The sequence below is a fragment of the Malania oleifera genome, chromosome 4 (genome assembly GCF_029873635.1).
Source record: "Malania oleifera isolate guangnan ecotype guangnan chromosome 4, ASM2987363v1, whole genome shotgun sequence".
Lineage (NCBI taxonomy): Eukaryota > Viridiplantae > Streptophyta > Magnoliopsida > Santalales > Ximeniaceae > Malania > Malania oleifera.
Window position 1 is genome coordinate 17363027 of NC_080420.1, and position 13688 is coordinate 17376714.

Genomic DNA, 13688 nt, shown 5'->3' on the forward strand with positions numbered 1-13688 from the left:
AAAAACTTTTATTTAAAGTTTTAAGAATTTTACAAACCTCCCCTGAGGTTTGTAAAAAATACATTAACTTCTAACTGTGTTTAACGAAAAAAAAAAAGGTTTTGAAGGGCATAAGTGTCCCAAAAATTAAATGTTAAATGAGGTCTATGAAAGTTTTGAAATCTTAAGGAAGGTCCATGAGATTTTTAAAACCTTAGAAGAGATTAATATCTTTTTTCCAAATCTGAAGAGAGGTCAATATCTTTTGCCGACAAACAACTAAGAGATGAGTAAGATACAATTTGAAAAACATTAGAAAAAGAAAGGAAATTTCAAAATAATTTACTTTTTTGTGTTTGTTTATGATGGAAAATGAGAAAGAAAATTAAAAAAAAATATATCAAATGAATAACATTTTAATTTTTTGTTTTTTCTTAAATTTTAATCATGATAAAAAAAAAACAAAATTTTATTTTTAATAGAACTTAATGTAAAAATTTAAAATAAAACTAAGTTTACTTTTTCTTTTCCTATTATTTTCTTTCTTAAAACAAAACAAACATACTCAAAATTGAATAGGAAGCTCCTAGGATTCTCTTTTTAGCATTTTCAAAGGACCAAGTTTACCATTGAAAAATCAAGTTATATTATGATAATAGTTCAACATTTTCCAAAATGTTTCTTGCTTTTAAAATTAACAACAAAATTATAAATATAAATGTAAAACATTATTTGAACAATGAAAAAGAAACCACTGCCCCTTGAAAACCAGAAAATTACATTCCAAGTCATAATCAAACGGTTTCCAAGAAATTTTAGGTCATGAAATTGTCCTGCTACATGCATCAATCACTAAAAATGCAACTGATGTATGCTTGAACTCAAACCCTAAAACCACAGAAGCACGAGCATAATGTAATTTTCCCACCAAATGGAATCCCAAGAACTGTAAAAGCAAGAAAACAACAAATTTTACTTCTTTAATTGATGTAACTCAGTATTTAATTACAATGGCCATCATTCTGCAACTATATCACCCAAAATGGGGAAAATTTTATGTACATTTACAGCCTACCTACCCAAGTCAGCAGTTTGACAGCCAGAGACTGGGATTAGACAAAGGGAAATTAACAAAACTACCTATACAAAATTTCACCTTCCTCGGGTTCTCTTTCTCCCCTTAGCTAGAGTTTCAGCTTGACGACCAGCAGTTCCACGTCCAACTTTTCCTTGTTTACCAAGCCCTTTTGCTGGTACCAACTCTACCATTGGCAGGGGGTTACCACTGCTCGGTTTTCTACCACTTTGTGAATTCCCAGAAACAACATTCACAGTGCTGCTTCCCTTCCCTGATAATTTGTGTTTACGTGGGCGAATGCTTCTGGGTTTTCCGGGAGGATTACATAGTGGTGATGTGGTGATCAGACCAGTGGAAACAGCCTTTTTACTGGGGTCCTTGCACTGTTGCCTTAGTGTCCTGGTGACAAGGTCTCTTAGGTGCATTGCCGATTTGTATTCGTGTGACTTCTTGGAGTAAAAAACCAATGCATTGTTGGTGAGCAGGAGCAAATCTCGGAAGAGTTCTTTGGCTGATGTGATGGAGCGGTTTGAAATTCTGAACCTTATGGTGTCAAAATCCATGTGCCGCCGAACCAGTTTCTTATATCTTCTTTTCTTCTGTTGAGGAAACACATTAGAACATTTAAAACACGCAGGTTCCCTATGAAGCTTCCTTTGCTAATGGCCATCCTTCTTGAACAAAAGACATGGGGTCCTAACGCTTGACTAGGGCAATGAATGGTTTGGGTGGGGTAGTCTTACCAGCCCAACAGACAGAAGAAAGAAAGAAACAGAAAATGACATAGAAACAAAGAGAGACACAAGATCTATTTAAAATGAATAGGTTTCATAATTTTTTTGGCCACAAAGCAAGGCTCCATAAACCTTTTTGAGAGGAATACACATTAGCTGCAAGTAACTAGACAACTGGCAATGTTTGAAGAGCAAATCACAAACTATATGAACTTGCCAAAAAGTGTAGTATGAAATTGGCAGCAAGCCCAATAAAAATGGCAATGACAATTCAGAAAAAATCAAATTGGTCACTATGATAACAAAATAAGATTGATACATATATCTGAAATCTGAAGGACATGATAGAGTTGGAAAGCAGAAGCAATATAAATAAAGTTGCAAAGCATCCAATATTTGTTCCTACCTGGCTATCAAGTCGATGACGAAACATGGAAGCATTTTCATTCTTCATAATTGTGTCAAAGATCGCCATAAGATCATCAATTCCTTGCCTGCTTAAACCTACATTGCTACCAATTATGCTAGGAGCTCTAGCAATCTGAGCAGAGTCACGCATTGAGCTTTCTTTCCACTGGGAAGCATTTGTAACATTGACAGAACCCAAAATGTTGCCTTCTCCTATAATCCCTTCTTTGTTCCTATTACAATCTTTCCTCTTCCTTTTTCCTCTCCTCTTCCTAACACCCTGCATTTGTCCACCACAGATATTCTCTGTCAGCTTCTCGATGCCTAAAAATTTAGCTTGCTTAGCAGACTCCAAAAATCTCTCCCTCTCAGAAGACTCAGATGCTTTCTCCCTCTTAGAGGACTCTAAAACTTCAGGTTTAGTCTCTGTTTCCTCAGCCAATACTGTTGGTGGAAGACGGCATTCAGGCAACCAGTTTGTCCGTGTTTCCTGTGTGAAACTACCAGCGGATAGCCCATCCTTAGATGTGTCTTTGCCAGAAGATTCAATTCCCTCAGATTTTTGAAAGGGCACAGCTGATTCCATCTGGCTGGAGTTGTAATCTATGCAACAGGAATCTCCTTTGTCTGCATTGAGAGTTTTAAGCTTCGATTCTAAAGACCTGAAATGCAAATCCACAAGACCATCACAACAGGGTTCTTCAAAAATAAGCATGTTGATGCATTTAGAGATAGGTCCAGCCTGGTCAGCTTGAGGGGACACCTTAGCTGGAGTCTTTTTCTCTACCCTGAAACTTCTCTTGAACTAAACCAATGACATACAGAAGGCCAAAGCTCATCAATAATTCACTTTGCATGTCTAGTCATCAGTCCTCATTTTTTAGGTAAAATCAGATGGTTACACTAGACAACAAGTCCTTACAGTCATTAGACTGGTATCCATGCAGCTGTTTTTAAGGCTCAAGAAATCTTCCCAAAAATTTTATTTTCAACGGTCAATCCAATTGCACAGGTCTCAAAAAAGAAGAAATGGTGAAAAATACATTACTATCTCCCACAGTCCCCATCACCCCCCCCACCCCTCTCTTTTTCTCCCCCCAAGGGAAAAGTAGAGGCAGCACAAAAAATTATATTTTATTTTTTGCAGCTCTTTTATGCATACAACTCAAACGAAAATTAAAAACTCACCCAATTGAGTCTTCAGATTGCTCCAGTGCTCTCTTCAACTCTGCCACTCGTTGTTTTCGAAGCTCTTCAAACCAAGCCCTGAGAAGAAACATGAAAAGCAAATTAGTAACAAGCTTTTATCAGTAATTTCAGAATGTACCTACCACACAAATATACAAGCTCTAATCTTAATTTGGCTTAAAATATTTTAAGGAAAGGATCTGTTAGATTACCACTTTAGCTAAGAGCTTAAGCTATTAGGTTGTGGGCCAACAATGTATAGTAGGCCTTAACACTCCCTCAAACATATGGCCCAACAGCAAGTGGATATAAATAAACAATAAACAACAACCATTATAGGGAATAAAATTCTTAACAAACAAACAATAAACGCAGGCAACAAGACTAGAACCCAGGACCTCTTAGTAACCTGCTCTGATACCATGTTAGATTACCATTTTACCTAAAAGTTTTAGCTGTTAGGTTGTGGACCAACAATGTATATGAGGCCTTAACAGGATCCACAATGTCTCTAGACTCCTACACCCAGGTTTGCAGGATATATTTCAAGGGAGGAACAGGAGAAAACAAACACACGCACTGAAAACTGATTTGAATGTAGTGCAAGAAACCAGAGGAAACCTTCACTGTTTCCCATGGCATCCCTAGCTGCTACTATGATGCCTTGTCCAAGACCCAATTTTAGTCCATTTCATATCATTGTGCCCTTTAAGAGCAAAGTGATCAATGTTTTAGTGTGCACTGATCACTTTGCTAATAAGGATTAAAAGTGCCGAAAATACAATATCGAATAAGAAGTCTTGAAACATATTACAAAGTTTTCATATAATGAATGCTGATTCTAGTTCTACACATATTAATCTCAAAATATATAATTTGATAGACTCTCTACTAAATGTAGTAAAAGAAAGCATTTCTAAGTTGCATATCATGCATGGAAACTCAGTATGACAATAGACACAAAAGCTCGAGCACTTGTTTGGTATCATTTTTTTTTTCCTGTTTTCGTTACAATACAGCATAGTAGCTAACAAACGGTAATGGCAATATTTTTTGTTTACATTGGGCAGCAGGGGGGGTATTTTCTGCAATGAGCAAAAGCCTTGACAGAGCAATGCTTCGTGGAGGTAGAAGACCCAGGGATAGTGAACTTCTTTTCTGGGAGAAGAAGCAATGACGTATCTAAGGAATAAGCATCGGCTAACTCTGTGCCAACAGCCGTAGTAATACAAAAGATACAGGCATTATGATAAGGCATTATCATAGAGAGCCTAATTAAACTAATTTTATTTATTTTGCTCCAAAGCAAAGATATCCATGGGGCGGTTTGTCCTATTAAGATATTCATGAACTAGAAGTACTGGACTCTCTATCAAATTAAGTTAATTAAAGTAAGAGTGTATCCACTACCCATAAAATTTCAGAAAAGAGAAAAAAAAAGTCAATTAAAAAATAGTTTTACCATTTTCAATTGACATGCACAATAGGATTGTTCTTGGAGCAATAAATGGTGAGTTTAAAAATATAATGATTAAGTAAATAATCATAACTATAATATATTTTTATTACAATATTTTTCTAATTTGTATTGTTTTGCATCCTCATTGTTTCAATCATATTTTTTATTTTTTGTTCAATTTGATGACAAAAATGAACATAAGTTCAATTATGTTTCTAACTTGTTTTAGTTTTAGACATATTAACCAATAATTTGTTAGTTTTCATCTTTTTAGTTTCTATTTCTAATTTTTATTTTCATATATGGTTTTTGTTTCCATAATTTTTTTGACAGCTATACCAAAATGGACGCTTAACTTATCAAGGGGGAAAAGAAATAAAAAAAAATGCAGCAATTTAAAAACTCATGGTCATAGTGACCTCGGGTATGTTAGGCATTCAACAATAAATGTCAAAACAAAAGATGATGAAGCCTGCCACTTAGAGAAAAGAGACTATCCTTCTGAAAAATCACCAGATTGAAGTCCATCCATGCATTCGATGCAACACTACCCAGATTATTGTAATGACGTGTCCATATGAAGGACCAGCTGTAGTATTGGCACAAAGGTATGCACTACTTAGGAACGTGGTATTTATGCATGTACTATGAACAGCAGACCTAGGTTGTGTTGTGAGCTAAAAGTAAAGGACTTTCTGCAGTCATGAAAGCAGAAATTCAACTTACCAGTGATGGTGCAGTAAAACATTGGAATCCTTTCATGAAGCATTATTACAAGCAAAAAAAAAAAAAAAATCAGCCACAGCAACAACTATGAGATGAATAATGGACAAGTCTCTTAAGCAAAAATTAATTTACTTAACCTTCAATCAGTGTTTTAAACCTGCCAGATTTAAACAAGTAACACATTAAATGAACATCACTGTACTCACTTGCAGCCAGAATAACGATGTTGCAAGTCCTCATACTTGGCTTTACACACCTGCACATGGGGATGCTGCTCTTGTAAATTTGAGAGCCCAAAAGGTCATGAAATATAGTCAAATGGTGCCCCTGATCTTAATAAAAAATACAAATTGGGAGGCAGTGATGGCCAGAGTCTAGGTCAGAATGGATCGATAAAGATGAAAAGTCAGCACACTTAATACATATATAAATAAATGCAACACCCAGTGTCGATGCTTTGATGCCATATCAAGGGTACACAGACTTACCTCCAAAATCGTCACTGGGTAGAATGAGAACATTATTAATTCACTAAAAAAAAGGAACAAGAGCATGCAGAATCCATCAGGCTAATACAAATCAGGAGGGTGTGATGGGGCATTAGCCTATGGGCTGTTTAGGATTAATCTGGGAATAACATAAAGCTTAAGCAGAAGAAGCACAAGCTAGCTAGCCCAATGAAAATTATGGGTTTTCCCAAATGTAAGGTACGGAACAGATTAATAGCAACCAGTATTTTGAGTCTAACAGGATGATGAAACTGGTGATGAGGCTTTAGAGAACTCAGAAAGAAAAACATTCATTAGATTATTGCAGAATCATTTTCTCATTTTAAAAAAAAAAATTCTTCCTGATCTTCCTGCCATTTATTGATATGAATAGAAAATAGATTCACTCTGCTGGCACTGATAAAAAGACTTCTCATACACGCATTGTCATCTTTGAAATAGTTGTATGCAAGAGCAAGTGAGACGAGTGTCATAAATTATTTGGAGAAGATATGAGAAAGAAATATTTCAGTCATTGGGATTTGTTATAATCTTTCAAGTTTTCATGAATAATTTAGGAAACTAAATATGGACTGAGGTTAGGTTCGCAGAATAGCTACTCTTAAGAATAAGATAGAACAAAATAAGAAATTTGGGAATAGATATCATGGTTATTCCTCATCTATTCCTCATTATTCCATCCAACATGGAATATAAAAGGAAATATACATTCTGAAATTTGGGAATAGTTAATCTTTGTCTATTATTTGTTATGGATTCATAAAAGTTTAGATTGTTCTCTACTTTATGATAATAACATATATTTTAATACAGATGATCAAATTCTTCTATTGTAATTGCCTCTATTCCTAAGAATAAGTATTCTGTGAACCAAACATAACATGAGTAACTAGACAATATCTAATCCAATTTGTTCAACGGAACTGCAAGGAACAACTGATAAATTTTGGGACTTGGCATTAAAGTTGGTTGCAATTCTTATTCTTGTAAACACAAAATATTGGCTAGTTATTTTTGGCAAAGTTGAGATGGCCTAGAAAAGATGTCCCAGCCATTCAAAGGAAATAAAATTTATAAGGCCCTGTTGAAACTTGAAAGCATTCAAAAGGAAGTCATCTTGTTCAGGTCATAGGATATGTATCTTTGTACTACACAAAAACAAAATTTCACTGTATGTGTGTGTATATGCACATTATCGGTTCGACAGTTCAACCTGCTTCACTAGATTTCTCATTGCTCTAAGTTTTAAAAACATGCATAACTTAGATCACTTGGCACACTCTTGATGTGACCAATTCTTATTCAAGTGATAAGTTTTTCAGTGGCAAACAAAATTAAAGCCTTCATGCCTAAACAAAAACTTCACACAAAAATTTTCACTCTATGTTTGGATAGGTTTTGGATTTGGATTTGTATTGGAACTAGTCAGATGTAATATAAAATTATATTAAAATTTATTCAAATTCATATTTAAAGTCTGAAATTCATACTCCAAAATATAGTGTCACAGAAATTGATGCATGGGATGTAATGTACATAAAAGATCATGTAATGTGGACCCTGAAATCTCCTTAAGTCCTTTTTCCTCCATTTCCCCATTTTAGCCATTACGAACACAAAATTCCATTCAAGTGTACCTTTCTATAGTCGGCAATTTGGCTGGGTCCTCCCACCCAAAAGAAAAGGTGGTCGGGGTAGTTCGGACATTTCAGTGCCCCGCCCATGTACGGGGCATCTTTCGTTGAGGAAAGACGATCAAACATCGGGTGGGCGACCCGACCCGGTTGCAAAACAATAAAAACGTAAAACAGTAAACAATAATGAGAGAGAAAATGGTAATTTCACAAGGGAAAAAATGATAAAGACAATTCCACAATATTTAAATAATAAGGACAAAATTTAAAAAAAAAAACTAAATTGCATACAGCCAATGAGAGATCAAGACAGCTCCACAAAGAAAAAGTTCACATTAATGATATAAATAAAAACAGAATAAACAATAAATACAAGGAATAAAGCAAGATATTTTGCATTATTAAATTCATAAAGCAATATATTTTGTAGAGAGGGAAGAGAGCAGGGGATTAACCTCGGGCGTAAAAATGTATGGATACAGGGTTCGGGTTCGGAGCTCCGAAGCTACGGCGTCCCAGTCCCGGGTACCGTGACGGAGCACTGCACCGCCGAGGACGAGCTCTTCCCACGTTCCCCACGCCTTCTTCACGCTCAGCATCTTCCCCGCCGCCTGCCACCGTCCGCCTACACGGACCGCAATCAACCACCCGCCGCTGCCGCCTCCACCTCCGAAACGCAAAATTTAGCCCTCTCTTTGCCACCGAAACGGCCCCGAAAATTACCTTGGCGTATTGAAAAACCGTCTTGGGAGGGGGCTAAAGAACCACGTTTGGGGAGGTGGGTAAGCGGCGAAGGGCGGTTTGCGGCGGAGGACGGCTGCTTGCGGCAGAAGACGGCGATTTCGGGGTGGGGGAAGGTGATTTTAGGGAACTTCTGCGTAATTTTAGGTGTGCGTAAGACGAGGGGTTGACGGATTCCGTTGAGGCTGTCTTGAAAAACAAACTAACCCTATAAATATGTCCGTGTAATTGCAAAGAAGGAACGTTGAAAGAGTAAAAAATGGAGAGAGAGAGAGAGAGAGAGAGAGAGAGAGAGAGAGCGGGAGAGGGTTTTCGGTGCGGCTCACCACGGAGAGAAATCTCTCTCGACCACCGTGGCTAAATGTATTGAGGTTAGATGACAGATATATCCATGAAATTTAAAGAAATGACGTGGGTGTCCCCATTTCTTTTTGTGGGAGAATAAATTGGACATGGCTTAAACATGTATCATCCAAATTATTATTATTATTTTTTGGATATCGTCGGGGTGCCAGCTGGCATCTATCAGATTACCCTAGGATGCATCACAGCTGATACTAATCCCCACGCCCCACAGAACCCACCCCAAGACCCTGCAGAGAGGTAAATCGGGATTTGCTCAAGGCAGCAGGAATCGATCCCGAGCAGCTAACCTGGGTCACAAGCTCAGCCGGGTCGCCCTTGTCACCCGAGCCAACGCCCGGGGGTTATCATCCAAATTATTTTGAAAACATGGGAAGGGGAGTTAATAAGGCACATCTCAAATAGATTTAGTTTACTATTCATTATTTAATTATGTCACATGAAATTTGTTTATTTACTTTTATTGATCACACAACTATGATAATTAGAACTGCAAATTAGCCAAATTGAGTCAAACTATGGTGAGCTCGAACTCAAGTCGAGTTCGACTTAAGTTTAAAGTTTTTTTATTTGAAATCGACTTATTCAGCATATACATAACTTGAACTTTACTTGACTAAAGCTTAAACGAGTTGAACTCGAGCTCGAGTGGACTTGATTGAAACTCATTTGAACTAATAAATGAACTAAGCCACTAAACTAATTAAATTAATTGATAATTAATAAATATAATTTGAAAAAAATATATATTTTAAAGTAACAAATTTAAAAAATATATTATGGACGCTTTAACTATTTCTATTTGATAGGTTTAATGTATGTGTATAACATCACTACTGTTGATTCACTACCGAAAAAAAAAGACTTTTAGTGACGGTTTTAAACTGTCACTAGTAATAGAAAATCGTAACTATTAATTATTAGTAACAACTTAGTGATGCTTATAGATTAGTGACTATAATAGCCATCTCAACTTACTATTAGTAACAATTTTGGAAACCGTCACTAAAAGTGTAATACTGTCACTATAACTAACATTATTTTTGGGCCAAAAATCGTCACTAAAAATCTACTATTAGTGACGGTTTTTAAACCGCCACAATTGACATATTTTTAGTGACAGTTAGCAACCATCACTATTGACCCACTTTTAATGATGATTCTAGAATCGTCACTACTGGAGAACATTTAGTGACAATTCTAGAGTCGTCACTAAAAGTTTCTAATTGTTAATTTTTTTTTTTTTTAAAAATCACGCAATCCTGTGAGAACCCTATAATTAAATTTTGTCACACATCATATTGAATCATATTAAATCATAATTGTAGATTAATTGTTGTAATTGTTAAGAAAATGAAAATATACATACATAAAAAATGTTAGAATATACATAAATATCATATATATACATGGTCTGTCCACATAACAAAAAATATAGAAAAATAGTCTGCATAATTATCATTGTGGTCGTCATCGTCCTCATTATCATTCGACAAATCGCAAACCCTACAAAATAATAATTATACAACAAATAGTATAAAATTTTTGAACACTATAAGCACAAATGATTTGATAGCAAAAATGATTATACATAGTTAAATAACAAATGATACAATTTTAAATATCTAACTTTGATTACTACATACGATTTTAAGTTTCAACTGAGGAGGAGTTTTTGGGTACCATCAGTTCTAGAATGTCTAACTCAATGTCACGGACGTGTCGAAACTGGCCTTACTTAGTTTGGACCTCGTATGCCCGACTTGGAAACCTGTGTAGAGACCCGAAAAATTGAATTAATGATAAAAAAAAAAAAAAAAAAAAAAAAGAAATTTGGTTTGGTGTAGATCAAACCCTCGACGATTTGGTGAGAGGTCAGAAAACTGTCGACGGTTTTGTGTAATTGCGCCCCATTAATAGTAAAATGGTAAAAATGGTTTGGTTAAAAAATCAAACCGTCAATTGTTTCAGGAAAATCGTCGATTGTTTTTTCTGGCAGTGCTAAATTAAAAGGGAATCCTACAACTCATTTCATTTAAACAAAACTAAATCTCTCTCTCTCTCTCTCTCTCTCTCTCTCTCTCTCTCTCTCTCTCTCTCTCTCTCTCTCTAAACGTACGAAACCCTCTTCCTTCTCTCTTCGATTTCTCTCTAATTTCAGTCTGATTCGACAATCAAACACCACCATGTGTTCCTAGGAGCGACCCTTAGCAAATTAATCAGAGCAATTTTGTGTTTTAGGCATTCTAGGCACCACTCCAAAGCTAAGATAAGGGAGATGAATTATCACTTGTTTTACAGTTTAACTGGTTATTTGGAGAATATGGGCCTTGGAAAATGTGAATATGATTATAATTCTGGGGTTGAGTTGATCGAACATGGAAAAATATGATTTCAGGGTTTTTGAGCTCTGAAACACCATGGGCGTGGGTTTAGGATCTTTGCAGGAACTCTCTCAGAGAGCAGGTAAGGGGAATAAATTATAACAGATATTTTTTTTGATAAATTAACTGGTTGATTAAAGTATGTTAAATTGAGAATGTGAATATTTTCCCTGTGATTATTATATTACGATTATCGGACAAAATTGTGGGGCATGAGGAATATGAAATAACTGCTTTATACTGGGAATGTGATGAAATGAGATATATACATATATATAGAAATGATGTTATGAGATATATGAAAACGTTTTTATATGAATATAATAATATGAGATAAATTGACATGTTTTATACAGATATGAAGATATGAGAAATGCAGATAGGTTTTACCGAGAAATGATAATACATGTGATATACAAATATGTTTTTCAGAGAAATGATGAAATGTGATTTACAAATATGTTTTTACAGAGATATGATAAAATGTGAGATACAAATATGTTATAGTGAAATGATGATATACATGATATGCACAGAAATGTTTTATACAGAAATGTTGAATTGAGATACATATAGATATGAAACGAAATGAATATAGATATGATCAAAATGATACATAAATGATGAGAATAATTCTTATATGATGAAATATACGGACTACTGATCATATAATAATTATTCAGACGACTGAGGTCAAAGACCTAGACGACTGAAGTTCCTTAATGTAATAACCAAAGAAAAAAAAAGTAGAATAATAATAATGGTCATTTAGTTAGTATCAAAAAGAAAGTGTTTCTTTATTTGGATCATTGATTCTAGGTTTGATGCCTAAGAAAGAACTTGTTTAAGCAAGTGCTCAGAGACCATTGCGGCTCAGTAGCTCCCTAGAGGTCGGCCTAGTCAAAATGAAATTTTATAGGATAAAATAGGGTAGACACTGTTTATATACGTAAATAAGTATATGAAATAATGTTTTGACTGACATAATTTGTAGAAATATATGATAAAATAATAATAATAATATAAGTATTTTATGCGGGACCCACAAGATCTTGTGGGGCCCACATGAGTCCTGAAGCCGTGTGGGGGTCCACATGAGTCTCGAAATTGTGTAGGACTCATAAAATCGTATGAAGACTATGAGAGTTACGTAGGACCCACTTGGGTCTCGAAATTGTGTGGGACCCACAAGACCATGTAGGGCTCACATGAGTTTACAAAATTCAAATTTAATTCTTAAAAAAAATATTAAAACATGATTTAAAAATAATAATAATAATAATAATAATAATTTTAAAAAATAATAATAATAATTAATTAATTAAAAATTAATTAAATCAGAGTGGTGGCAAGCACTCCCATATGGCCTCCATCCCCATCCTATACTCAACTCATACCTTGTCCATCCCTTGCCCATTCTTTAATTTTAAAAAAAATTATAATTTCACCCCTCTCCCCACACTTTTACAAATTCCACTTCTTCCCCAAAATTTTCCTATAAATAAGAAGCTCTCAACCTTCATTTTTCACAAAAAATTTCAAAGGAAAAGAATAATTAGTGAGTGAAAGAATTAGTAGTATTGAGAGAATTTTTGAGTAAGTTCTCACTCACCTACTCTTTCCGATCTCATTTCTTAGAGATAGTTACTGTATTCGTAGTACAAGATAAAAGAAGAGGTAAGTAAATTTGATTATGTTAGTTTTTTTTTTTATTTAAAATTGATACCCGAGTTTATTTTATAAGTAAATTTCAATTATGTTAGTTAGTTCCAAAAAATTTTCGTGAGTTTATTTTTACGCATATTTAATTATACCAGTTCTATATTTAATATACTTGCATCTATTTTTGGGTTAAGAAATGTTCTAATCTCCTCAGGTAAATTTTCAGCATTTCTTTCTATATAAAAAAAAAATTATATATATTTTTAACACAAAAATTGTGTGGCATGAGTTTATAAACGTTACATTTTTCATGAAAATATGAGTAAAGATGAGATTTTCACGAGATTATTTTAAATTGCATAAATTATAATAATAAGATGGTTGTAAAACCCCTTATGACAAAGCAAGTTCAAAGTTACAGATGTTCAGTACCGCAGCTTAAAGTTTAAACGGATCAGAGTGCACTCACACTGTTTACAGAGTGGTTATTTATGTTAGTAGATTTCTCCTGAATGCACACCTAGTTCCGGATCAGGACTTAATAAGGAAAATCTCACTTAATGTTTACGTACGTTGATTTAGTTTGGTCGGCCAGCCAATTAAGTCCAGTCTTCGAACCACACAACCTAGTCATGGGGGTAAACATGACTTACGGCTAACAGGCTTAAGGGTGGTTTTTACAATATATGTTTATACATATTTAATTACGTATACAGAGTTATTAGTGATTTGAAGGAAAAGTATAAGTTGATATGAAAATGGTCATTCTTGTGCCTAAATGACGATTTAAAGGAAATGTATAAGGAAAAGTATATGTATGTAT

At 34.8% G+C, this 13688-nt stretch overlaps 1 protein-coding gene across 2 annotated transcripts; it reads right to left on the reverse strand.

Moving 5' to 3' along the window:
- Nucleotides 1-926: 926 nt before the first annotated feature.
- On the reverse strand, nucleotides 927-8789 carry LOC131153631 (uncharacterized). Of its 2 annotated transcripts, none has more exons than XM_058106065.1 (5): nucleotides 8171-8789; nucleotides 5779-5828; nucleotides 3388-3465; nucleotides 2198-2861; nucleotides 927-1656 (listed from the first exon to the last, which is right to left on the reverse strand). In XM_058106065.1, the coding sequence occupies exons 1-5, from the start codon at nucleotides 8312-8314 to the stop codon at nucleotides 1132-1134; spliced, it is 1461 nt and encodes a 486-aa protein (XP_057962048.1). In that variant the 5' UTR covers nucleotides 8315-8789; the 3' UTR covers nucleotides 927-1131. The 2 variants fall into 2 exon arrangements, with proteins under 2 accessions (XP_057962048.1, XP_057962047.1); XM_058106064.1 differs by having other exon boundaries at nucleotides 5779-5843; nucleotides 8171-8780.
- Nucleotides 8790-13688: the final 4899 nt, after the last annotated feature.

Coding starts and splice junctions, on each gene's coding strand:
- LOC131153631 (XM_058106064.1), bottom strand. CDS start 8,314: ATGCTGAGCGTGAAGAAGGCGTGGGGAACGTGGGAAGAGCTCGTCCTC. Junction 2,862..3,387: donor CAATCTGAAGACTCAATTGG/GTGAGTTTTTAA, acceptor TTTGCATTTCAG/GTCTTTAGAATCGAAGCTTA. Junction 1,657..2,197: donor GTCATCGACTTGATAGCCAG/GTAGGAACAAAT, acceptor TTTCCTCAACAG/AAGAAAAGAAGATATAAGAA.